Source organism: Callorhinchus milii, unplaced genomic scaffold (assembly GCF_018977255.1).
Source record: "Callorhinchus milii isolate IMCB2004 unplaced genomic scaffold, IMCB_Cmil_1.0 Scaffold6, whole genome shotgun sequence".
Taxonomy (NCBI): domain Eukaryota; kingdom Metazoa; phylum Chordata; class Chondrichthyes; order Chimaeriformes; family Callorhinchidae; genus Callorhinchus; species Callorhinchus milii.
Window position 1 is genome coordinate 24866818 of NW_024704747.1, and position 26778 is coordinate 24893595.

General features: G+C 40.7%; 1 protein-coding gene across 9 annotated transcripts in view; it reads left to right on the top strand.

Moving 5' to 3' along the window:
* znf385b (zinc finger protein 385B) overlaps window positions 1-26778 on the top strand; it is a 143137-nt gene that overhangs the window by 99119 nt on the left and 17240 nt on the right. For 6 of the 9 annotated variants that reach the window (XM_007890091.2, XM_007890090.2, XM_042336501.1 and 3 more), the window contains 2 exons: window positions 2908-3050; window positions 16097-16207. In XM_007890091.2, the coding sequence (XP_007888282.1) occupies window positions 2908-3050; window positions 16097-16207 (254 nt within the window). Of the gene's footprint in view, window positions 1-2642; window positions 2730-2907; window positions 3051-3343; window positions 3443-16096; window positions 16208-26778 lie in introns of those variants that run through there. The other 3 variants (XM_007890096.2, XM_042336505.1, XM_042336504.1) reach the window with 3 other exon arrangements.

Consider the following 26778-nt stretch of genomic DNA (forward strand, 5'->3'; position numbering starts at 1 on the left):
TGGTAGGAATTGTATAAGGGGGCGTATGGGCAGTGGATTCTGTTTCCTTTAATTCTTTTACTCTGTTTTGGTGGCTACAGTGGCTATTAATTTGCACCATCCCCTGATGCATAACACACCCGCTAATTGAGCCAAGTGTTGGTTATGTCACTAAAATCGGACTATTAAGCAATAATCTAGTGCTGATTGCTGGGATTCTGTTCATTATGTATTACATGATGATCTTTCAGTTCAAGTTTAATCAACCCATTTGCATTGTTCGTGTCACGTAAATTGTTGTGCGACAAAATCAGTCTTTTGTTTCGATGCCTTTGAGGGATTTTTTTGCACTGAATAACCCTTTGCCTGTCTCTAGGTACTGGGACTCTTTATTCAGTTCTCTTAGGCCAACCAGGTGTCAGGAAACTACAACCATTTCCAATTGAAATGCCATTATTTGCACATAGGCAACACTGAAACCTGGACCTTGGGGGTGGGGACGAAACCATTTGGGGAGACTTCCTTTAATCTGGGCCAAGGTAGGATTATAACAAACCGTCCTGATGCTAAGTGCAATCTCTCGTGATACTATCATTAAGTGAGAGAGAAGGCATTGCAGTGTGGGGTAAGAGTTAGCACATGAACCACAAACAAAAATCAGCTCCATTTGACACCAGCAATTCTATCGTTGCAAGTTTTTTCCCTTAACGTTTTGATAAGTTTGTGTATGTGTTTGTGCCTCTCTGTGTGCGAAGTGGTAATTACCTGCTGAACCCCAAAGGCAATCCACACCCATGCCTTCCCTGTGCAGTGCTGGCCTCTTATTTCATCCACTGTGTTTAGTGGTGTTCTGGACAAACCTGACTAGATTCAGAAGAGCTTATTGTTACTTTAAACACATGATTGCATCAAATCAAACATGTTCTTGACGCTCGAAATACTTAATAAAATTGGCCAATCAAATAAAAAAAACGCTTCCTCTCTGAGGACATCATCTGCCTCGTTTCTGTGAAGCATCTTTACTGCTCGTGAAATTTGTTGACTGGTGCTCTGCAGTCACTAACTCCACCATTGCATACAGAATGTGTTGTCAGCAGGTTTGTAGAGCTTTAACTTGTTATTCGCTGAATTTTGTTCAACTTCACCCACACCTGAGTGTTAGCTATATTTGTCAGAACTAACACGCATGTTTAATATTTCCGTCTCATACATTAATTAAGCATGCTGGAGCTCTTCATTGCCTTATAAACTATGTATGTTGCTTAATTGCATCGTGCAGTTACAGTTGCACGTTACACCGATCAGATTTCTCACTTAAAAGCAACTGTTAAGCAAACAAACCCACTCAGTCTTAATTTGAATGCAACAGGAACATTGTATTTTACAGCCTTATAAAATGGTTGATCTCTGGATGAATGACAACATGCTTTTGATCAGAACAAATGTATTCCAGTGGAATGTTTCCCCAATTGATGATCAGTGAGGAAGAACTTATACACTCAGGCTCATAAGCACAGAACAGTAAGGGTTTGGCGAAGGGATCTGAATTACCTCTTCAATAATTAAGATAGGTGCTGCTGGAGTCTAACCAGCTAAAAAAATGTATAGCTTATCATTGATAGCACTGTCTGGCAAGCTTTCCCGCTGCTTATCCAGCTAGGACCACCCTACCCATTAGGGCTTTGGGTGCGAGGTTAAAAGGAGCTGAGTGGGATGATTCCCCTGCCCCCAGTGACTGGTCTGCCCTTCCGTGTCCTGCTGATGAGCCACGCTGGCTGTGCCTGTCATCAACAGTGCCCCGGAGTACTGCGGATCCGTCTGGCTCAGGAACAGGTTTACCGAGACCGCCAAGTGGGGGCTGGCTCGATTCCAAGCCCGTCACCTCACCAGTTCAGCTCTAAGGAGACCCCGCTTGCCTTCCCCACCAAAGAGGATAGTTGGGAGCCATGGTATCCAAATTTATCTCATTTTATCCCAGTTTAAAAGAATAACAAACAAATGCTCAAAGGCACGCTTACATTAGTAAATCAAAAGCTTTTTATGTGCATTATTAAATGTAACATCATCATACTTGGATGAATTACACTATGCCCTAAAATAGAAATAACTATACATTTATTGAGTTGCTGGTGTTTTCACAGCAAATTAAATGTTGGCAATGACGCTCGTAAAATGCAGCAGCGTGCAAAAAGCTCCAGGACTTCTGTTTGTGCATTAGATTTGAAGGTGCAGAGAACAGAGGTCAGTATTAGCAGACTGTGGTACCTGCATGGCCTCAGAAGGCTTCTCACCGTGTCCAGAAAGAAAGCTGCAGTTAATTAGCCCGCATAAATCTGTTGTGTATAATTTCCTGTGGGCGAATTTCAATGGACGTTAAGTAAATCAGTTGCTTCTGTTGTGCATAAAACTCTAGAGATGTAATCTAAAACATGTTTAACTTGCATTTTGTTTTAACGGTGCATTAATAAACAAATAAACTGAACGACTAAATGACCTCCATTGCCTGAGATTTGCATAATGTCCTTGTAGCTCTCCAGTTCAGCGTTGCGAGAGGCTAACATGCTCTCTGTGAGCATCTGGCTTTAATAGGTGGCTCGTCCCCAGCCTCCTTAGCTCGTCAGAATTGTTCAGACAAGGGAGACACATTCATTCTACCTGCCAGGATGATCTCATACACCATATGTCTCTTTGGAATCCGAACTTGTATGGCCATGGGGGGAAACGCTCAGTTTCATCTGGAAAATGAATGCGTGGGTTTCACTTTTCAATTTTTGCACCTCTTGTTTTGCACCAATTGTTTGTTCCTAACGACGTGTTTTGTCACTCGGAATATATTCCGCATGCTGCTTCCAGATTTCTTTTTTAAAAAAATGTATTTATTTATTTATTTGTTCATTAATACATTCATTTTCCCTCTCTCATTTATAGGAAGTACATGTCACACAAGTACACTTCCTGCACTTGTGCGGACTCCTACCCTGATGATGCAGCCATCGCTTAATATCAAACCATTTATGCCCTTTCCAATGGACACTGGCCCGGCTGTTGGACTCTTCCCAAATTTTAACACAGTGAGTAAACCCGAGAATCTGTGGTGTTTTTCCCCCCCCTCTCTCAGTCCTTCGGTTAGATGAAATTATTTGGTACCCAGTAGATGGAGCCTTTATCACAGAATGAAAAGACTGTGTCTTCAGCTGCAGCTATTTTGTCAATGCTTCCAAACTGTTAGTTGATTTCATTACGTCTGGGACTTTGTTCAGCTGACGTTACTTATTTTTTGTATGAGGGGTCTTTCCAGTTTCTGTTAATCCAGCGCATTGTAAGATCTTTGGAACTGTGCAACATCAAGCTACCAACAAGCTTGAACTGTGAGGTGCTGTCGGCAATGCTTTAGGAGGAGCTGGAAGAGCAGCGACTTAAGAAAATATATTGATTGTGAACTAAATGGAAAAAAATTTGATTGGTAGGTTTCTGTTGAACTAAATGTTGTTTTGATGATATATACCAAGTAGAATTTGTTACACGTATTACAGTCGACTTGTTGTCTGTTTCATTCAGACAGAATATTCTCAAAAGACTCCATGAACTGCTTTGCTAAGATTGGAATGCTCTATTTGAAAACTCGTCACTCATTTTCAAGTTTGAGCTCTAAATTTGTAGAAACTTGCAATGAATTTAAATGATATTTAGAAAACGTTTTAATCAACAGCAGCATAAGAAATAATAGATCTTTTTAGTTCACTTTTTGCTGCAAACTCTCTTTGTCAGTGTTGATTTACCTCACTGAGCCCTCATTGCAACCGCTCCATAAATCACTGTGTTGATTCAGGCTGAAGAGACTATTGTTATGTTAAAGTAAGTCTTCACATTAATGTGGAGTGCTTTTTGTAGAATACTTACCGAGCTGTCTGATTGACTGTAAATACCGTTTGGGATATGTGTCGAGATATAATGCTCAGGGGAAAAGATGTACAGTATTTGTTGTCCATTGAAAATATCCTAACAAGTTCCAGCTTGTGGGAATATGGCATTTTTAGGAGGACAAATGCTGCAAATGCAATAACCCTTTGTGAATATAAAAGATAAAACATTGAGCAAAACAAAAAAACATCCTTGGCTATTGAGCAAATACAGATTATGGTACACAGTAACCGTTCTACTGGTACAACATCACATGCGTCTCTGCAATCAATAAAGAATTATGTTATCAACAGGAACAGACTGTGGGTGTTTGAAATATAGCCAAGTGGTTAAGGACATTAATTCTTTTAGCAAATTAATCTAGTGTGAAAAGAAAACGGAACCAGGGATTTTGATTAAATTGTAAATTATGTTGTTGTCAAATGTACTGCTTTGGAGCTAAGGAACACTGAGATGCTTGTGTGTCAGAGCAGAATCTTGCAAATCATTTATAATCTGTCCTTCAGGTTGATGGTCGAAAGTGGAAACTTTTAACGCAGGACATTTCAACTTTGTGAAGGGTACTGTATCGAGGTTAACTCTTTCCATTCACAAATGTGGGAAATGTCCCATGGCCATGCAGATCGTTTGGGCTGCGGTAGTCGGTTAAGAGTTGAATCGGATGTTAGGGATGAGAATTCAGTAGCCTCTTCAGCCTTCGCTAAAGTTAATGTTGAAAATCAGTCCCGATGCCGAAGGCCGGCATGCAAACTCCATTAACTGGCAAGTTGTGTGTGGTGTGGTGTGGATGTGTGTGTATCTGTGTGAGAGAGAGAGAAATTGGCAGGGATTGAACACACATGGTCACAGCTATAATATATTAAATTGGACTGAGCACAGGGATTCTTCCTGCTCAGCAACTGCAAGTCAAAGCCCTAACAGATAGGGTGGTCCTAGCTGTACAGGCAGCAGTAGGAAGCTTGCCAGACAGTACTTTCACTGGCATGTTATGTATGTTTAGCTGATTAGACTCCAGCAATATCTCCCAATGGCTCTTGCCCTCCGTTTTACCCCCTGTTCCCCTCCCCACTCTTGCCTTTACTCCTCCCTCCCCCCACTTCATCCACTTACCCCTCTCCCCTAACCCCTGTGGCAATGTGATGAAATGCCACTAGCTGACATGCAAACGTGCCAGAACAAGATGCGAATTGCAATGTATATAATCATCTGCCGGTGCTCATTAACGCAGCAGAACCCCATCTAGGAAAACAACTTTTTGCACCTTGGCAGCAGTTGTGAATACAGGAATCCGGTTCATTGTGTTTCCTTCCTGACTCAGCGTGATTCAGGAATAATTCACATTTTACAGTCTGAACCTGAACCCAATTTCCAAAGCAAAGGTAACCCATTCATCTCTAACGCTTTGTACATGAACCCTGCCAATGAATTGAAGCTGTGTACGATTAAACTGAATTCTCTCAACAGCTTGCTTTCATACAGCACGTAAACGAATGCCTCAAAGTGTTGGAGCGATCGAGTGTATGGTGAACCATTATATCGACGCAAGGTCACTCGGTATGCAGTGAATAGCTCCAGATCGTACGTGCCCTTGAGGTTCTAGGTCTACTGGGATCTGAGAGCCACGTGTACATCAGCGTTGACTTTGTGTTGGTGCTGCGGAAATTGTTTTCCACGCTTTATAATACTTTCTCTGCCACATTTTGTGACGTGGACCTTTTCTTCTCTGCGAGCACTACATGTCACTCTCTTGCTGAAGGGTGGCGACTTTCTGGCAGCTGCAAATTCACTCACCCTCCTGTTTCTCTCCTCCAGTCCCTCATGTTGAACATCTTCCTGTCCCTTGCTGTTGAAGACCTTCCCCTTCGACCATGCTTACGGTCACCTCCTCCCTCCCGTTGGCTCAGCGTCAGGCCTCCGAGAATCTGCCCTATGTGAAGGGCACGACGTAAATGCAAGTTGTTGTTGTTTCTCTGTCCCAGTTCTCCTGCTCAGCTCCTACTTGAGATCAGGAATGTGAGATGATCCTGTCATTCTGTACTGCATCAATGTGCCAGTACTCCACAGCACCAGGCCCACTAGAGTAACACTCTACGCGCTTAAAACAATGCAGTTTTATTCATACTTGTTGAAGAATGACCTCCTCCAACCTATAAGGCTCTGGGTTATATTGAAACCCAGTTGGGTCCTATTCAAGCTTTTGTAGTGCCTCATTTCATCCTCTATTCTGCTTCCTTGTTAACCAGCAGTTCCATGATGCCCATATTTCTGCTTGATCAGGGTACTGATCTATGTCCTAAATACCCTCTCGTTGGGCAATTCTTTACCCCCAACAACCTCAATCTAGCACTCCAGAAAACGTTCTAGTAATTGCCTTTTTTTTTGTAGAAAATTCCCCCCTTCTCCCCCCAAAAAGTGGTAGATTCATAAAAAGCTTTGTGGCACGTAACTCCTGAACCCAAAGGGACAGTTCCTTATACAGGTTTGACCACAATGTCTTTTTTTGTACATCACTCACTGTTGACGGTACAACTGTAGCATATTTTGATGACTGAGACTATGTGTTTATTCTGGGGGGATGTACCATTGTTGCCCTCCGCCACTGTCAAGCACTTTGGGACACCTCCCTGTATATAAATTCGAGTTGTTGTTGCCTTCCCGTCTGAGGAATGGTGGATGGGATGGGGAGCCAAAGGAAGGGGAGATGAGTGAGAAAGAGAGATTGCGTTATAAAAGGGTTGTTATTCTGGAAACAACAATAGATTTACATTTGCATTTAGGCAGTGCCTTTCACATTGGGAGGAGGTCTCAAAGCGCTTCTCACAGCCAAATGGGCACCTAAATTGGAGGGTGGGCAAAATACGGCCAAAAGTGCATTCAAAGAGATAGGTATTAACTTGAGCTTTAAACGTGGGGAGGGAGGAGGTGAGGAAGAGGGTGTTTGGATGGAGTTCCAGAAAGTGGGGTAAATTAGCTGATAGATCACCTACTGATAGTGGGGTGGGTCAGACAGAACATAAAACTGGACAGCATTCGCCAAGTGGAGCGAGTGGCCAGGTCGGCAAGAGGTTATTCTCAATGAGAAGGTAGCTCTTCTTCTTTGAGTGCTGAACACAATGCCAGAGACTGGCGCAGTGTTGCCTATGAGATAGATAGACCGACCGACCGACCGACGATCATGTCAATTGTAGGATTTTATTTTTGAAGGCAAAAGTCAAATTGGATTTTTCATCAATTAAAATATCAAGAGAATATAGAAAAGGAGAGAAAAGTGGAATTAAAATATTTATATTTTGGTTGCATTAAAAAATGTGTATTTCGTGTTTGCTTTTACAGCTTGGGGTTAATCGTACAGTAATAAAGCTGTTCTTGATGTCTGAAGAGCTCAGTGGATTTAATGACAGGAATGTCAGAGACTATGGGGATTAATGCGTAGGTTTCTGGACTAACGGTTATCTATTAATGGTGATAATGACCATGAATGGTTCAGGATGTATTGTGTGTTTGGCATTCTAACCAGCTTCAGGTCTCACGTTGCCAGGATAAATCACACAGCAATGCTCACTATTGCTGTTTTGCAGTTGTCACCATTCCAGTGAAATATTATGGCCTCACACAATTGGTTTATTCAGAAGATACAAACTCCCCTTTGCTCCCAGGTTCATTTGATGGAGTGATCTGTCTTATCTCACAAGTCAGTTCTGTATTTATTTATTAATTAGATATAGATTTTTTTTATAATCACTTTCATTAGTTTGACAAACACTAAAGGAATCGCAGCTGTTAACAAGTTTGTTTTAAATCTAGCTGTATAAACTGGGAGAACCTTTTCCTTTGAAACAGCACAATGTGTAAAGAGAAGCAAATGCAGAAGGTGCCATTCTTGTTGCAGATCTTCACATCCTTAATGAGTGGCTTGAGTTTAATGTTCGATTGTTGTAGCTGGTTTATTGATCATTTTTATCTAAGTCTGAAAATCAGGCCAATGGTGAAAAAACACGGTTTGTAGCTAACATTTATTTCTCAGGCTCCACCTGGGCCAAGAGATTGGTTCATGTTTTTTACATGAAGAGAGATTAAAATTTGAACATTAACCCATGAAGAATGATTGGGCCAAAGGCATGAAGAATTTACAACTCAAATTGAAAGTTGGATTTAGATCTACGTCACTGCAAAAATTAAAGTGTTTTTTAGCACAACCTTTCTGTTCTATTTTAAGTCATCGAATTTGTAGGTTGGGTTCATTATTGGGGCATTAATCACTTTTAGGACTCAGCTTATTGATATCAAGAGTTTTCCAACAATGACCCTGAGTTTGTAAGTTTTAACAAAAAAATCTCTGAAAATGTAACAGTTTGGACGGTGCTATTCTACGACACCATCCTTTGTATATTTGAGGCTGAGGTCTGGGTAATGTGAAGCCCTGATAATTAACGTCAATTTCCACAACCCTCTAGTGGAAAGCAATGATCTGGAGATGGTGTTCAGCCTTCAGGTTAGTCAATCAACATCATCTCTCAATGCCAAGCCTGACAAGAACTGCTAAGAGTACCAGACCCACACTCGATTTGGGAGAAGTGGCCATCTGTGTTATTTCTTTGCTCCAATAAAATTTCCAACACATCAATAATATCGAGTTTTACAGCAGAATTCTATTGTTCAATTGAACACTTGAGAGCGATTGGAATCTGTCGCAATATTCTTCCCAGTTGATCTTCGCACGACTGGATTTGAAATTCAGAGGCTTTACCATGCTTGCTGGACAAGGCTTGCATCATAGCAACAAAGTGATTTCAGGAAGTGAGTCTAATTTTGTTTTGACTCTGTCACTTGTGCGTTGTTTATAACTCTCATGAATGGAGATCTTTTTTAAAATGCATTACGAGTCCTGACAAAGTCTCTAGTCACTCTTTCTCATCCCTGTCTTTCAACACTGTGTGGAATGTTTCTTTCATGGCTTTTTAGGTCTCTTCCTCAAGTCTTTCTCAACTTTTGGCTGAATATTGTTGGGTTTAGATTACCACATCAAAAGTTAGGAAGGAATAAACCACCAATCATTTCCCTTATCCACGACAAGTGATGAAATAACTAGACATTGCTACAAGTTGACATGATATATCACACATTATGTTATCCGTGGAGCAGACAAAAGTTTTCCAAATACTTTTCATGAGAACGTTATTTTTTTTTTAAAAAAGTCCACTCTTCAGTACCATAATGACGCTGTTGAGTAACAAGATGGTAATTTGTTTCTTTGTCATTTATAATTTGTGGTTGAATCAAAGTGATAGATCCTGGGGGAAGGAATATTCATCCTTTCACCAGTGTAAATGTCAGCGAGTCTCCGGTAAAGAGTGGGCCACTGTGTAGTTATGCACATACATGTAATGTCTTGTGATGAATAGGGTTTGGCAGCTGATTGATACAGGAAGTGTTCACCAAATCATAGGAGAGGTTTGAACCTTCCAGTACATTTGATCTCATCCAAACCAACCCTAACTTCTTCACATTGTTGTTAAACAAATCTACTTCCCTGACTTCAACCACTTTTTGTGGTGATATCCCATTTTATCCGTCGATTACTGTTTGTGTAAAGAATATGTGGTGTGGTCCAGTAACAGCCAGTAACATTGCCTGAGGTAAACAGTGTCACAAGCAGTTTACACAAAATACTTCCAGTTTTGATTTTAATACAACTCTGTCTTGTGACCTTTATTTACTCTGTGGCTCAGAACTACGCCTTCAACAATAAGAATAAGAATTCTAATCCATGCATTTGATACAGTGCCTTTAATTTTGGGAGGACTGCATTCCCAGCACTGCATTGGAGTATTAGCTTGGACTATGTGAGTATAAGTCCCGACATTGGGTTGAACCCACAATCTTCTGACTGAGAGGCAAGAGTGCTAGCAACTGAGCCAATATCTTTACTTTTCCTATTCCCCGCAACAATTATCTTATGGTTTTTTCATCGTAAGAATACGAGTTTTATAACGATAAGTTATGGAGTCTCTGAATTTTATATTGGGCCTTTGCACCTGCGAGAGAGAGCGCGCGAGAGAGAGAGGAAATTTTCAACCTCTTAATCTGGATCCCCAGGACCTTGGATAGTTCATTTCTTTTACTGTGGTTTGAAGTTTTGTTTCAGTGTGTATGTGATTCTGATTAAAAACAATGCGATATGTTAGTCAGTATTTCAGCTGAGCTTTGACTGGGTATTCTGCAGGCAAATGCAGCAGCTAATTTGTTCACAACATTGTCCTGCCAATAGCCATGAAATGAATGACCAATTTTGTTTGGGAGATTGTTGGCCAGGACACCAGGAGAAATTTCCTTCTCTAATTTTAATTAAATTGAATTTAAATAAGCTGCTCTGCCCTTCCTTTAGTGGTCCACACATCTGTGATTGTGCACATATGCAAACAAATTGAAGCCATTTATTTTCTTGTTTGCTTTACTGCTTTTGGAGCCAGAGTGTTGTGTGGTCTGGTGTCAGGGAGCTATCAATCAGTAGTTAGTTTATCACAGTAGTCTGAAGAGGTCTGGTGAGCTGAATGATTTACGGGACCGCGTTTAAAAGGAAAATTATATTAAGAACAGAAATTTAGCATTTTTAATGTTCATTTCTAGTGCCTTGGATCACTGTGACCCAATGTGCAGAATCCTTGTAGACACCATCATTGATTCAACTCCGGTGAAAATAATGTTATCGACACTAAGGAGACTTCTGCATTAATATATGTTAAATGATCAGCATTTACAACTTCCAGACAGAGGTCTAAGTCAGAAACAGTATAACTGTATGGGGGAAGTAAAATATCTAACATCTAAAAATTAAAACTACAAAGGAGAAGATAAACAGAAGTCACCAAGCTCATAAATATTGTAGCTGCCATATACCACAAATCACACGGGTTCCTATCCATATTTCGACAAGCTGAGGTTTTGATTCCCATTATTCCTTTCAAAGGAGAGAGCAGCCACCATAATAGGTAGAAAAACATAGAGGACCATTTTATCCTAGGTCACTCCTGCATACCTTTAACCAACAAACCTCCAGATAAATTGCTGATTCACTTCATGGTTGTTTGTGGGGCTGTTGCATTTGGCTACAAAACACAATGTCTGCACTTGACAGTAATTACTGTGAAGTGCTTTGAGACATTTCAACGTGATGGGGCACTGGAACAGTCTTTCTTGAAGAGGTGTAGTTGAATTCCAGGCAATTTGGTGAAATTACAAATATTATGATCCATATTTCGTTGTATTTGTCCCTGAAGTATTTCTCCCGTAAGGAAATGTATTATTTTGGGGTTTTGCAAGCCAATTATTGTAATACGAACAGGGGATTGATAGAGAGATCTGCCTTTGTTCTGCCCCATTACCTAAGCTTTCATTCTCACTGGGTGCTTGGTTGGTGCTATTTATTTGTTGCCAGTGGTGACAACAGTTGCTGAAGGAAGCGAAGAGATTAACACTACTTGTGAGAATCTCTTAATAGATACAATACTTCGGTCTTCTGCTCCCTCTCAGGAGTACACAGTGGATGCACTTGTGTTTCAGCGGATGTTTGGCTTTGAGCTGGCACCACCTCAGTCATGTCACTGAACAAGGATCCATTGTGTGCCTGAATTCAAAGGCTTCCAGCGTTATGGTTTGAAGAGTCCCTAACTGATCATCAGAGAAATATTCCCTCATTGAGAGTAGGCAAGCATCACGGGTTCACTCTTGTCCAACGTTAGTAACATCAACCCACCAAGCAGATTGGACTCACCCTCTGAATTAGATACAAAGGTCCCGTAGAAACTATGGCACTTTGCATCTCTGACATTCCTCAGGCACATGACTTTCTATGTTGACCGTACACCACTGTGTGAAGTGCAGTATGGGGTCAAGTCCACCCTTGCTGCATTGCAGTTTGTATGACTCTATGTTTACTTCCACTATCTGCTCACGCTTTGAAAGAATTCCAGTCTGTCACCTGTTGATGCTCTTTTATGTCTTTAGAGCTTGTAGCTGGGGGTTCCACAAGCTCTTGCTGTAGTGAAGGTGGTGTACATAGTGGATGCAGTGGTGCACATTTCTCTGTGTTAGGACCAATGCTGGTCCGTGGTGTGGTGATCAGGGTGATTCTGGTTCTTGCAGTGGTTATGATAATGATGGATCTTCCTTGCAGATATCTGCCTCAGCTGTTGTCCTTGAAATCCTGATAGTCTGGGCTGATCTATAAACAAATGAAATCCATGAGACTGCATTATTAGCTGCTAGGTTTGTATAAGAACAGAAATATTGTAATATATACTTCACAGATTAGTGATTTTAAGTACTCCGAGATGCCAACCGATTTGAAGGGTGCTATATAATAATAATAATAATAATAATAACAATCCTTGCATTTGATATAGCACCTTATCACGTCTTCAAGACGTCTCAAAGTGCTTCACAAGATACACTGTAAAGTGTAGTGACTGTACATTTTCTGGGTGAAACGCGGCAGCCAATTACGCACAGCAGTGTCCCACAAACAGTTGTGGATTGAAGTGACCAATTTATTATTATTACTTTTTTCACAGAATTATTATCCCCGGAAAAGCAACCCGCCAATCGACTATCAAGCGGGTTCCAACTTACTGTTGGTAAACAGAGGCGTGTGGTGTAAGGAAACTTGCCCAACATTTCGCCCTGCCAGGAATCGGACCCAGATCTCTCGCTTACAAGGCGAGTGCTCTAACCAGTGAGCTACAGGACTTCACAGAGAGACAGTAACAGGGAGTGACACTTAGTAACAGACAGACAGTAACTCACACACTCTCTCGCTCTTCCTCTTTTGGGACAGACAGTGACAGAGAGTAACAGCCAGGGAGTAATTCACACTCTCTCTCACACTCTTTAACAACAGGGAGCCACACACAGTGACAGACAGACAGTGACTGGATAGGCAAAAAGTTCTGCCTTTTTTTCCATGTGATTTTGAGGATCTCAAGTTGTCAAGTCCTCTTCTGACACTGACCACTGGTGGAGGCGTTTTCCCTGAAGCCCTTGAGGGAACTGTTATGTTTTTGTACATCTATGTGAAGTGTAACCAGGATAAGATAAGTGGCGGGAGGTCAGGTTAAAGACTAAATGCATCCTCCTTCATGACTGTTTCTTTTATATTATCAAACTCTTTTCTGACAGTCTGCCTGGTGGAGTATCTGATGGTTCAACGATCTCTTCCCAGTCTGTTCAGTAGCCGTGAGATTAGTCAGTTGGTGCTGGTACCAAAAATAGAAGTCCAATTTCTACTCTGTGTAACGTGGCTTTATTGTTCATTATTGGAACTGTAGGACTGTGCTCAATTTTATGCTAGGCATATTACATCACAATAAATTATGTCTGGTGCGTTAATTCACCAGATAGCTGATGAAATAAGCAAAAATACACAAAAGCTCTGATTTACTGTCCAATTGGCAATAGCTGCTATGGCCAATGACACCTCCTTATGAAGCCGATGATGAACGTGCGACTTTTTGAAGTACTTTTTTTTCCCCACTTAAATGTGTTTTGTTCCAGTGAGTGAATACTGCAGTAAACTAGTCTTGGACTGAATGTGAAGATTATTACTTGGCATCTTTAGAGGAAGGTCAGTCACAAAGAAGAAAAATTGCATTTAGTGGTCAGAAACCATCACAAAAGGAAGATTGTGAAATCCTAGGAATCGGAAAATGGAACAAAGGGAAAGAAATCAAGTGTGAGAAAGGAAACATGTACATTATTGATACAATAGCCTCATTGGAAGGGATGTGAGCAGGATCTCTGTGGGGCTGAGCTGGCTCCAAGGCGATAAACTTTGTAACAAATTGCATTAATTGAGTCAACCCTCTACGGCCATCTCGATAATCCAGTTTCTTAAGCCAGACGGGTCCACAGTACTCCAGGGCACTGCTGATGACACACCGGCCAGCTTGGCTTATTGGAAAGACTTGGAGGAGTAGGCCAGTCACTGGGAGCAGGGATTCTTCCCACCCTGCAAGCTAAGGTCCTACCGGGTGGGCTGGTCCTAGCTGGTCAAGTAGCGGGAAGCTCGGCAGATATTACTCTCAATGGCAAGCTGTGTGGTTTTAGCTGGTTAAACTTCAGGAGCGTCCAAAAGCACACACTGGGGTCCCATGGCAGACTGCATCCCTGCTCGGAGAGAGTGCACATTCCATTCCAGACACAGGGAAATTTCCATACGTGTGTGCAACTCAGTCTGGTTTGGTTACTCTTAAGCATGGTGATGGGTTTCACACTGTAACCAAACACGGTTAACCAGAAACAAAGTAGATTAAAGCAATGTTTTTTCAAAAAAAAATTTTCTTCCTCTGTATACACCTTTCTGCCAGTGAATCACAATCTCATGGTTGTCTTTTCTAATAATTATTAGAGTATTTTAGTTAGTTTTCTTCTTCGGACTGGAAGATTACAGATTGATGATTTGCCAGTAACTCCTCACATTGTACTCGCTGATAAACAACAGAGTAGAAAGTCACAATTAGTAATAGCAAATTTGAATTTATGCCAGTTAATAAAAAGCGATTGAGTCTATAAATTTCAGGATACTTTAGGAATTTTTAGCAGTTGATGACTATGCTTTTGATTAAGTAAACCTATATATAATCGAGAGAATCCACTTTGTTTTTATCACTTTCCATTTTAGGATTAAGTTTGTGAATTTATCACCGACTCAAGAATTATCTGAAATCTATCCTGTAATTGCAAACCTTTGGTTCATTGGATTCCGAGATAGGTTTATATTAGGTGATCAACATTAAGCTTCCACATGTTTAATCTTACTACTGTAAATTGATGACCCACAGAGGTGCACTTTCACCTAGATTATTTAAAAGCTAGTTGCTACTTTCTGTACTATATTCCAGATAACTGTCCCAAAATACTATTTACTGGCCCCAAACAAGTCGATGCTGCTTGGATTTTAAGAATTGTATGTTTCTTGCAAAATAAAGTAACGCGCCACAATTATTTTTAACTTCTTGGAAAAGCCATTTGATTTATTAATCTACATTTGCGATTTAATTTGGTCTCTCTGGTACATCAGAACTGCCCCTTGATATATAACCGATTCGATCTTTTATTTCCTCAGCAAGCAGTAATAGATATGTGCTTGTGACATATTTAAAGCTTATTAATTGTTAATGTAGCTTCTTGAAATCTAATCTCAGCCTGATTATTTCCATGCCTTTATTGTTTATAAAAGAGCATTGGGCACTCTGTTGCAATTGTCTCTTGCTCAGCCTCGGGAGACCCGATCCGCTGTTTGTATCTGGGAGTCGTTCTTGTGCGGCTCTTCAGTACTGTAATTCATACTTGTGTGCATGGCCTGCACTCCGCTATGAAAACGGCACTAGCCTGAAGTTAATGCTTTAGATTATTACCCAGTACACACCAGGGAATCGCTATGTGCTGGCTTTTTAGTTCCGCAGCAACCTTTTGACTCTGCTTTTTTTTTCATTAATCTCATGGACAATTTCCAGGTACTTAAGCTAATCCTGTTTTTCTGGTGTTGCAATGTTATTCTTTTATGTAGCATGCTTAACATGTTCAACTCATAATATCTCTGTACGTAAAGGGTGAAAACAACCATTCTCTTGTGACAGTCTTGCATGTCAGAGTGGGAACAGTGAATTTTCCATGCTTCTCTGCACAGGTTTTCCCGAATAACCTTGCCTCAAAGACACTGCATACACAGTTTTGTTATACAGTAGAACCAACCACAATTCCTGTTGCAAGCAAACATCCACCGGCATTTCAAGCCATTCACACAAGATGTCTATTAAATATTTGCTGCCTCACAATATTTATTTGTTCATTTTGCACCTTCACACTGATGAATTGATGGCTTTTTTAATCCGAATGTGAGTGCAGTTTATCAGACAGTTGGTTTTTTTTACATGAACACATCAGTAAATTGCAATAAATATATCCTTATCTTTCTGCATTGATTATAATATCTCAGAAACACACACACACACACACACACAAAATCCTGAACGTATACAGCTCAGCAAACGTGTGTCTTAGTATTTGGCTTGATTGCAAGCAGTCCTCTGAAGGATTTTCAGTGCCAGCATTTACCCACTTCTCTCTGCTCATTACCATTTTTTAGACATTTCTGAAAGAGATTTACAGTGAATGCATTTTTATTCCGTTCACCTTCCAGATGGATCCCGTGCAGAAAGCAGTCATCAACCACACGTTTGGGGTTTCAGTTCCTCCCAAAAAGAGGCAAATTATTTCATGCAATATCTGCCAGCTGCGATTCAACTCTGAGGTGAGTGCCCTTGTGCATTTGGCTATTGAAACATTCTGCTCTGCACTCTTCATTTTAAATCTTTGCAGCTGCAGTCCCTTTTATATATCCCTAACACTTATAGATCGGTGTTAACAAGGACCTGTGCCACATAGATGTACAGCATGTTGCTTTAATTTAGTAAGTGCCTAACTGGTGGTTAGAAAATGTGGCACATCTTATGTTGTTGAAGCAGCTGTGCAGAAAGGTGATAAGTGCAGTACACACCTGTTTCAAGACTGGCGTTGACACTGATCTACGCTATTAATTACCCTGTGTAACTTACCCAGGTAGAGTGTTTCTTACTGGGTGATTATGAATAATGCATTGAGTTTACAGTATGTACCTTTGTGCCACAACACTGAAGCGATTACACATTTCTGTGCACTTTATATATACATATATATTTTAAAACAGTTTTGATTGTCGTTAAGGAAAATGTTTCCAATTCTCACCTCGTATTTTTGCCGTACTATCGATTCAAGAGAGTGAGCTTATTCCAAGCAAGTTAGTGTGTTTGCTGTCCGCAAGGTCATCTTCCTCAGCTAATTGCCCTTCATGGTTATGCGGGAGCCCTCCAAACAGTAAATATGGATTCTCTTCAAAAACCTCATTTGCAAGGCATTAGGACTGACTTGGACTATTTTTAGGCAAGTGGTACTGATGGTTCCTTCTTCAGAAGCAGCTATTATTCCTGAACGATTTCTATTCATTATTTGAGTTCGGAAAGTATGTGTCAGTCTTTCTTTTTATTTTATTTCTTTTAAAAAAAGGACAACAAAAAGCACGCTGTATGTCCTCAGTGTGACACTGAAAGGACTATAAATAAATACAGACTGTTGGTGTCAAGTGTATTGAATGTAGGCAGCAGAATTCATTTTAGACTCAGTGGGCATTGCTAGCGATGCACAAGGGAATGCGTCATGATAGCCAAGGCTGTTATACAATACACTCGTTAGGTTCTCTTTTGTTTCAGATCGCAGCGTGCTATTACAAGGGTTAGAGAATGGAAAGCCACTTAGTGATAGTTTGTACAATATCTTTTGCAGCTGGACCAGTGGGTTGATAAGAGGATGATTTGTTCCGATGAACAGCACTGCAGCACCTTTTCCTTCCCTTTCAGGAAAACTTGGAGTGTTAAAGTGTCTGTGCTAGAGAGTTGCAGTTAATCTTTCCCATTGTGGATTTTATAATGTGGTTTTGCCCTTTTTGTAATCGATATTGCATCAGTTTATGGTGACATTGTAAGAGAATTTATTGTGTGTCTTTGCAAATTGATTTTTAGGATGTATTTACACAGCATGTACAATTAATCTAGAAATTGCGGGAGCCTTAGTAGAACTACAATTCATCAGCATCCAAGGATGCACACTCTACCCTGCTAAGCCAGTCTGGAACCTTGGGGTCTTGTTTAACCCTCAACTATCCTTTCTGCCCCACATCTGTGTCATGATCCGCTCTGCCTTCCCCCACCTCCGCAACATCGCCCGGCTCCACCACTGTCTCGCACCGCAGGCCGCCGAAATCCTCATATACACGCATTCATAACATCCAGGTTTGACTACGCAAACTCCCTGCTTGTCAACCTCCCCAACTCCTCCCTCCATAAGCAGCAGATTATCCAGACCTCTGCAGCCCATGTCCACTTTCGCACCAGGCTCCGTGACTCTATCCTTGCCCGACTGTATGGCTTCCCAGCACACAGAGGATACAGTTCAAGATCTTGATCCTCACCTGCAAAGCTCTCCATGGTCTTGCTCCCCCTACCTCTGTGACCTCCTAACCCCCTACGAACCTGCCCGCTTCCTCTGCTCAGTGGGCTCTGGCTTGCTTCACGTTCCCCTGAAACACTGACTGTCCAGCGCCTTGGGACGTCCTCCCGACGTGAAAGGCGCTATCCAAATGTAATTTTGTTGTTGTTGTACAGGGTGACCAAAAAGTCGATATATGTACCCTATTATCTAAAACAAATCATCATTTCTTTAAGATTTATTATTTTTGGCCACCCTGTAGAATGCCTCAAAACGATGGAACTCTCTTTCTCAATCCCTCCGCCTTGTCTCCTCCTTTCCCGCCTTTAGATTCACATCTGAAGACCTTCCTCTTCGACAGAATCTATGGTCACCTCCCCCTTCTTCCCTGCTCAGCATCAGGCACCAGCACTGATAAGCGCTCGGAAATGCTCCCACTCATTAAGAGCGCTATATAAATACAAGTTGTTTTTCTAGAAAACAGAGGAATTTGCAAGGCCTTGCAAAAGAAAATGACTGCCTCCGGACGGACAGCGCTGAACCAAAACCTGACTTGCACTTTGCACCAATGAAAAAAAAATCCTGATTTTCTCAGTGTCTTAAATCAAATTTTAAATAGTAATAGTAACGCATCTGCCAATTTGGATTTCAACTGATTACAGATTTGTGGAACTGCTGTGAAGTGAAAAGATGATGATGAAAGAAATGGGTGGAAGTGATTTGAGCACATGATGTGCTTATTAATGCGGCACTGATATCCTATGCAGAAAACTGTGTGGTGCAAAAAAAAGAGGGCTAAAATCTCAACGCAATGGGTATAGTGGAAAAGTGGAGTAATACTACCGTGAAGATACAATACAACACAATACAAATTTAGCTTTATACATTGGCTTTCACATCGAGAGGACATCCCTAAGCACTTAACAGTTTTGGCTGGGCACCTGAACTGAGGGTGGGAGCCTAGAGGGGGTGGAGTGGGGAACGGAAGGATGATCGACAGTACAGTTAGTGTCTGTCACACAGAATGAGATCCTTACAAGGGATACTCTCAGCCCTTGACCGTGTAGGCCCAACAGAAGATTCAGACTGCCCAATATTCTGCTTAATTGATTAGCTATAAAGTTATGATTAGCCTGCCATTCGGATGAGGCGTTAAACCAAGGTCCCGTCTGCCTGTTCAGGTGGATGTCAAAGATCCCATGGCATGATTCGGAAAAAAAAAGAGAAGAGAATTGCTTCCGGTGTCCTGGCCAACAATCCCCCAAATAAATTGATAGCTCATTCCATGACTGCTTGTGGGATATTGCTGTGCGTTTCGTCCACAAAATACACACGTCAATCCACTTTAATCCTGTGAAGTGCTTTGGGATGTCTCAACAACGTGAAAGACATGAACCTTAAAACTGCGGTATATTAAATGCAAGGATTATTATAATTATCATTACTTCTGGTTGCCAGGCCTTCTGTTGTTCTTCTCTTTAGGTGAGCACACGTATTTCCCTTCAGGCCTATTACCTGCATGTTTTGTCACCTTTCAATGTCGCTCAGTTCAAAGAGTTGCTGTTGTGACCATGGATTCTAGCACATGAATTCCCGAGGGAGTATTTGTCTGTTTTTTGTTTCCATGCCAGTTTCCTACCTTATGTTTTTTGAAAGATGCTACTCTATAGAACAAATACAGTGAAACACTCCCTTTCTGTATTCAAACCTTGCTCAGATACTCCACATTTTACAGGGAGACTGGTAAGCTATACCCTGGGGATAATAAAAAGCTATTCTGTACCTATGGAGTTGTACCAACAACAACAATAAAATTACATTTATATAGCGCCTTTCATGTCGGGAGGACGTCCCAAGGCGCTGGGCAGACTGAGTTACGGACCCGAGCTACTACTACTGACCATTCAAATTGACCCCTAATAGTCCTGTGGTGTACAAGTGAATGCTTCCTGCTAACTGGTGGCGTGTTGCATTTATTTGTATTCACTGGTATGGTGTTACTGCAGTTATTTGGAAAGTTTAAGGGAAGGAAAAACAGTTTAAAGCTGCAAGCGCACTGAACGCATTTCACATGCAGCACTTTGGGCATGTGCCGGGGTTTATTTTTTTTAAAAAAAAGTTTATTTTCAAATTCTGACCATATTGAGGATAACCGCAGAGGTGAGCGAGCGCGCAAAGTCCTGACACACGTTACTGGTGTAGGAGATAAAGCGAGGGCATCAGCGAGTCAGACTAGCAGCGATCATGCTTTTTGGCTGTTGCTGGCTTCACTTTTGGTGCCCCCTCTCTTTACAGTGCCGAGAAAGCAAAGTCCCCCAGTCAGGTTGGTGCCTTCAGCTTTCGGAAGCCCAGCAAAAAGGTAAGTTCCCAAAATGCAGTGGCAGATTTTATTAAAAAAAATGCACCATCATCTTTTAGTGGTGACCAGGACCCCAAGGACGTGCTCATTTCACTTCTGTTCGCTGCTGTGAACAAGTATGAGAAATGTCTCGATTCCGAAGGGTTTGACCTCACAAATACATTTGCTTCTCTGACACAGAGAGACAGACGAGGAGAGAGAGCAAACCTTGAATGCCTTTTGTGCCCTGTGTGTAGCTATGCACCTTCAGGGATAATACTGACCAGTCAGGAGGTTATAGCATAGGTTGCTAGATAATACATGAACAAACCACTGTTCAACCAACCTCCCTTTGTGTTGCGTATCATTCCTTGGCACAAATGACTGAAGAGGTAGATGGAACATGATCAAAAGTGCTGCATGTATGTGACTTACTTGCCGTTGTTTTCAGTGTGTCAATAAGAGTTGGTGCCTGTGTACAAGCGATGGCTTTGTCAATGTGAGCGTCTATTTACTTTGAAACCTGCCAAATTTCTTAATGAATCCTCATGTTAGTTTTTGCAGTGATCGGTTTCATTTAATATTTAAAGTAGTTCAACGTAACTAATATATTTGCTTATTGTGTTTTAATGCAGTAGTTTATTGCAGTAATAGTAAAGCACCGGTAATGCTACGCTTGCCAGTAAAATCTTTTGACAAAGAATAAATGGTTTCCTGGGTGTTTTGGTTCTTTCCGGGCAAGTTCAATGTTTCTGTTCTGTCCTATTCATATTTTCTACCAGGTAATTTCTTCTGATTCACACTGTCTCTCAACTTAAATATAGAACGGTGACCATTTTGCTGTTGTTTGAAAATTGATACAAGTGTCATCTAATCCCGTGTATCTTAAGAGTCATCCAATTCTGTTGCTGAGTTCCAGCTGTGAATTCTGTAATTGACCTTGGATCGACAGTATTAGATTTCCTTTCGCTAATCTTGTTTTTTAAAAAAAAACGGGACATTGCGATCCATGTATTAGATGACAAAGAAAGACGGGATATTTTAATATCTTTCAGATAAGTTAATTTTAGCATTGCTCCTGATTTGTACACGTTTGCCTTCGCTGCATGCATAGTGCATCACAGATGGTGCTCTTTAGTACAATGAAGGATAACGATGACAGCAACTTGCATTTATATACTGACCTTCACACAGGTAATATTTCAGAGTACTTAGCAGTGGTGTAGTCTGACTCTGAGCTGGAAAGGGAGGGGAGGTGACTGAAGCCACGGTCAAAGAGGAAAGTACTTGAGGGGTTTAACAGGAAATAAAGTGATGGGTATATGCTACCTCTGTTACTTTTGTTTAAAAAAAAACTCCTCGTGCTCTGGGTTTCGGTTTCATAAAGCTAAAGTGATATTAAATCAATAAATCACAAGAGTTTGTGCTGCAATCTCCCCCTCCTCCTCTTCGGTAGGTAAAGATAAGATACCAATCATTTTAGTTTGTTTGACAGAAAGAATGTATGGTTTAATGCTGCAGTTCATGGACTCTTCCTTGTGTATCAACTGGACTTTAAAAGTATATCTCATATTTTCTTCCGAATGCATCGCCTTGGCTTATTGTTTTAGGCTACATTTTAAAACAGCTGTTGTAATGTCATAAATTATGCAAGTTCTTTTTTTTATATGTAAAAAGAATCTAAAGGCTATGGATCAGATCCAGCTGAAATATCTGATTATAATCCTTGCACTTGCGCCTTTCATGTCGGGAGGACGTCTCAAAGTGCTTCACAGAATTTACTGTAAAGTGGAGTGACGGTGTACTTTGTAGGAGAATGGAGTTTGAGAGAATTTTCAAGAGTTCCATTTACATTGACCCAGAATTGTCTGATGTTTATTCCCATGTGAATATCTCTACTGTAAGTTAACTCAAATCATTTCCCATTATATTTTGAATGCAGTCTAGAAGTTATTGAGACCAGATGAATGCTCACTCGACTTCATAAAGAATTCTGTATTGAGTTAGTAACTCTTCATATGAAGTCACTCGGTTTATGAATCTGGATACCACTTGGGTTACTTTGGAAACGTGCCCTAAAAAAAACAGAAATGCTGGAAATATACAATCAGCAACAGAAGGAGAAAGATAAGTTTAATGTTCTAGGCACGAACCTTCCCAGAGTGTTCATTGGAATTTCAGCATTTTGTTTTTATTGCCGGTTTCTAATATCTGCATTTTTTCTTTTCATGAGGTCCCCTCAAACTGCTGCCATTAAAAAAAGATGTGTTAGCTTTACTCGTTATGTTCAAAACAGTTTCTCCTGGCAAGAGACAATTTATGAGCAGCCCTCAAAGGATGAGCAATATTTGACGTCTTTTAGATTTAACAGATTTTCCAAAATCCAATTACCTTAAGAGAATCGCTTGTCTGTGTGGCATTTGGTAACCAATTCATGTCTGTTTGGTTCAGGAGAGGTCTTTGGAAATGGTTTTATGTTGCTTAGAGCCTTGGATTACACAGAAATATCAAACATAGTTCCTTTCCTTTTTATTAACAGAACCATCCTGATATCATACTAAAGATATAAACTCAGTTGTGAATATAACAAATCACATTATGTGCAAATCATATTTAATTATATGTAACCGATCCTCTGCTCTGTTTTCTTACTCAATTGCAATTGATGATAATATTCCGATAACAAATTTAATCTGAATCTAATTTGAATGAAAGGCAAAGGTTCTTTTTGAGGAATTGCCTTGAAATTGTTACACTAGTTGAGGTGTCGCAGTCCAGATAACACTTGAATCCTCTTTCCTGATTGAAACACTACTATCACCTACTAAACATATTTTCCCAATTTAGTGGATATGTTAAAAAGACTCGGAGCAAAAGCAGTAATACTGTGTCGTGTAACTCCTTCAAAACAGAGCTGGATGAATGTCTGATAAGCAATGGAATCAATGGTTGGAAGGCTAAATGCAAACAGATGTTGCTGGATGGTTATTTATTGAGCAGAATCGCTTCCATTTTTTAATCTGAAATTTCTCCTTCTGGACATAAGGTCATTTCATTTAACATCAGGAACCTGGAGTAGAATTTGTGAATATTTTCTTGAAAATACCAGTTGCCATTCCCTGCCATTCCTTTTCACTGATGAGAAACATCACCTTTATTTGTCTAAGTGAGAGTACTGTATTTGGCAAAACTTCATGGAATATCGCACGCAATTTCCAAATAAGAAGCTAAGTGATTTGAACTCCTGCCATTTGGAAATGACAATCTTCCTAACTGAAGGTTTCTTCATATTTCTTCAACTCTGCCATTGTTTAATGTTCCCAAATATTAATCTCTTTAGACTGCCAGAAGGCTTCCTCAGGCCAATTACCTCTGTATAATTTCAGCTCAAGCACAATGACACTGAGACAATACTAATTTGATTTCCATTAGCTCACTTACTGCAGACGAGGGAAACTGGGAACTACTTGGTTTATATGGATAACTTAACTACTCACAGGCTATCTTGCTGAAACACCGGGAGATGTCTGCCCTAATTTATCTTTTTCTACCCTTTTATTTCAGAGCAAAAATCACATTTCACACCTCTGAAGTTTTATACCTTCTAGTTCCCGCTGTGAATCTGCAGGGAAGCCTTTTTTTAATAAAATATTTTTTTATATACTCGGCAGATCAGGTCCAATGCTGGTCATAAAGACTCTGTGTAAAATACTAGGCAAGTAAGTCATTTTACCCAATGAACCTCTCACGCTTAATGCACCTGCAGTCACAAAGCAGCTAATTTCTTAAACCTCGCATTTTGAAAGAAGATACTCTCAGAATGCTAATCAGCAACACAGTTGAGTTTATCACAAGTCCTCCTTGCCATCTCTGTCCAGTTAGTGGAATTCCTGCTGGCAGTGGAAACTGGCAATCAATGCTCCACGTGAAGCACTTAAATAAATGTGCACAGAGCTGCTCTTTCCTCCTCTCAGCAGTGCCTATCTGTGGCTTGTCCACTCATACCACTGTTGGGGGGAAAAAAAGGCAATCCCGTACAGGTTTGTAAAGTTTAGCATCGTCAGCAGTTCTGTTTTGTTTGCCCTTGGAATTAATGGTATCAAGTCTACAATGTAAATGTGCCTCTGAGTTTGAAATGATAGACTTTTAGGGTCATTTGTTCAAAGGTATTTCTAGAACAGTGATACAAAATAAAGTGATGCTAAAAATAAATGTACTGCACCTTGTTAAAAATCGGTGATGCTGTGGGATATCAATACTTGCAGTCGCTCGCAAGTGAGTAGCGGATATATTGTAGCAGAGAAATAATTGTAGAAATAAACTACTGGAGATGAAGGGAATGTTTGAGAGCATGTTGTTTTTACAGGGCAAGCCCCCACCTCCCCATGCCGCCCTTTTAGGAAGGACACTTGTGTTTAATATTTCATAAAAAGTGAGTAAAAAGTAATAGCCGATCTCTGGGTCTTTAGGTCTCTGTTGCTCTGACACGGATGTGATACCAATGATCCGACGATCCAGAGTTGGTTATGTTTTACTGTGTAAAGCCCACTGATCCAGGCCAGAACCGGAAGTGTACCATCTCTCTGCTGTTTCCATAGGGCACCCGCATTAAAAGCGAATCCATGTTCTTGCTAGTTCTTCATAAAGGATTTGCCCTTGCCATAATCGAATTGTCTCTCATCTTCTGCCTGTGACTAATTACCTGCTGTGGCATTTCATTCACCACAGTGGGAGTTCAGAAATTTTCTTTTGTCTTGCTTTGCGCCTTCAGTCTGTCTGTCTGTCTGTCTGTCTGTCTGTCCGTCCTTCCTTCCTTCCTTCCTATAAGCCCCGGTCACGGCTTGAGGCTCTCTAATTTTAAACCTACATCTGAATTCTAAAAGATAAGATCAGCGACTGATGATCTATCCTAACCAGCTAAAATCAAAGAGTAACTGCAGTGTTACATCTACAAAGATTCCCTTTGTTCTTTTATGCTAACATTGTGTAAACCAGTTTACGCTGATACTAGAGTCTATGTCCCAATTCCGATTGAGTGAACGTCGCCCATCTTTTACTTTGTATTCCGAGTTGTTTAATACACAGGAGCTAGAAGTGCAACATTAGACCTTGATCTGAAACTTTCTTCAACAAAAGTTTACCATTTCAGGTTTCTGGATACTGTTTCTAATGGCTGGGAAGCATGCAATCTGCATGTTACGAGTTAAGGCCTGGCTACTCCAATTCACAGCTGAAGCTGTAAGAATAAGAATTTTGTTGACCATAGTTACAAATAATAGCTTTCTACAGCAAAACCTGCAGTTTTAGATTTACAATAAGTTTGATTTTATTTAGGTAGTTGGAGGATGATACATTTGTTTAGAGAAAGGAAACTCAGAACAATCTTTTCAGCTCTTCAAGCCAATAAATCAAGACAGCAGAAGTCAGTGATGTGAAAGGCAATTTCAGGACAGACACCAGGAAGTATTTCTTGGCCACGACAGGAATTGGAGGTGGAAGTCAGATGATGGAACAGCTTGAAGCACCAGAAGATGAGCAGTCACACGGAATGCCTGGAAAGACATCATTGGCCTTTCATTCTTGAGTGAACTATGGTTTTCATGTGTTTCGCATACAGAACAGATGTATTGTTTCCTTTGCCCTTTTTCAGAAACATACTTTAATTTAATGTTTGTCACCGCATGTATTGTAGAGAAACGTAACTCAGATATGTCCATGTTGCTGAAGTGAAGGTGTTTATTGAATAGAAGGCTACAAAATATATCGGTTTTACGTGCCTTTGTGCGTACATTTCCCATGAGTGCCCCACACACTTCTTATGTCCTTTGTTTTTCCTCTTCAACATGATCTCCCGGGGGAAGGGGTAATTGTGGGCATTGCTGATGTACCATCTGTTGCAGCAGGATATTCAGAAGGAGACGTACCACCATCCTATTGATGGTGAAACATCAGCACCAGATGGCCTTGCTTTGGAAGCTGCTGTGAGCTCTTGGTTGTCAACGGCGACTTTGCCAAATAATGAATTGGGGCTATATGAGAGCCCTGAATTGGAGATGCCAATTAAAACAAGTTGTCTCCTCCTGTGTGGGTCTATGTTGGCTGGGGAGAATCTTGGTCCCATTAGTCACTGATCTATCTGAGGGTAGACCTGTTTCTTTTTAAAACAAAATATATATTTATTTGTGGATATATATTTACACTTTTCTCTGAAAGTCTCAACACCCGTCACAGAAGAAAGACGCAACACGTTATTATCCTGTTACAGGACGCAACACACCTGGCCCCTTGTGGCTGGCTATCTGAGGGTAGACCTGATTCAGCTGCTCAACTCTCTCCCAATAAAACTGCCTGTAAACCTTGCCAATCAAACTGTATTAACTCCTTAAGAGTCACTGATGGTGGACCCTACCATCTGCATTACTTCCACATTGGCAGTCTCCAGGCACCCGAAAGGACCACTGTTT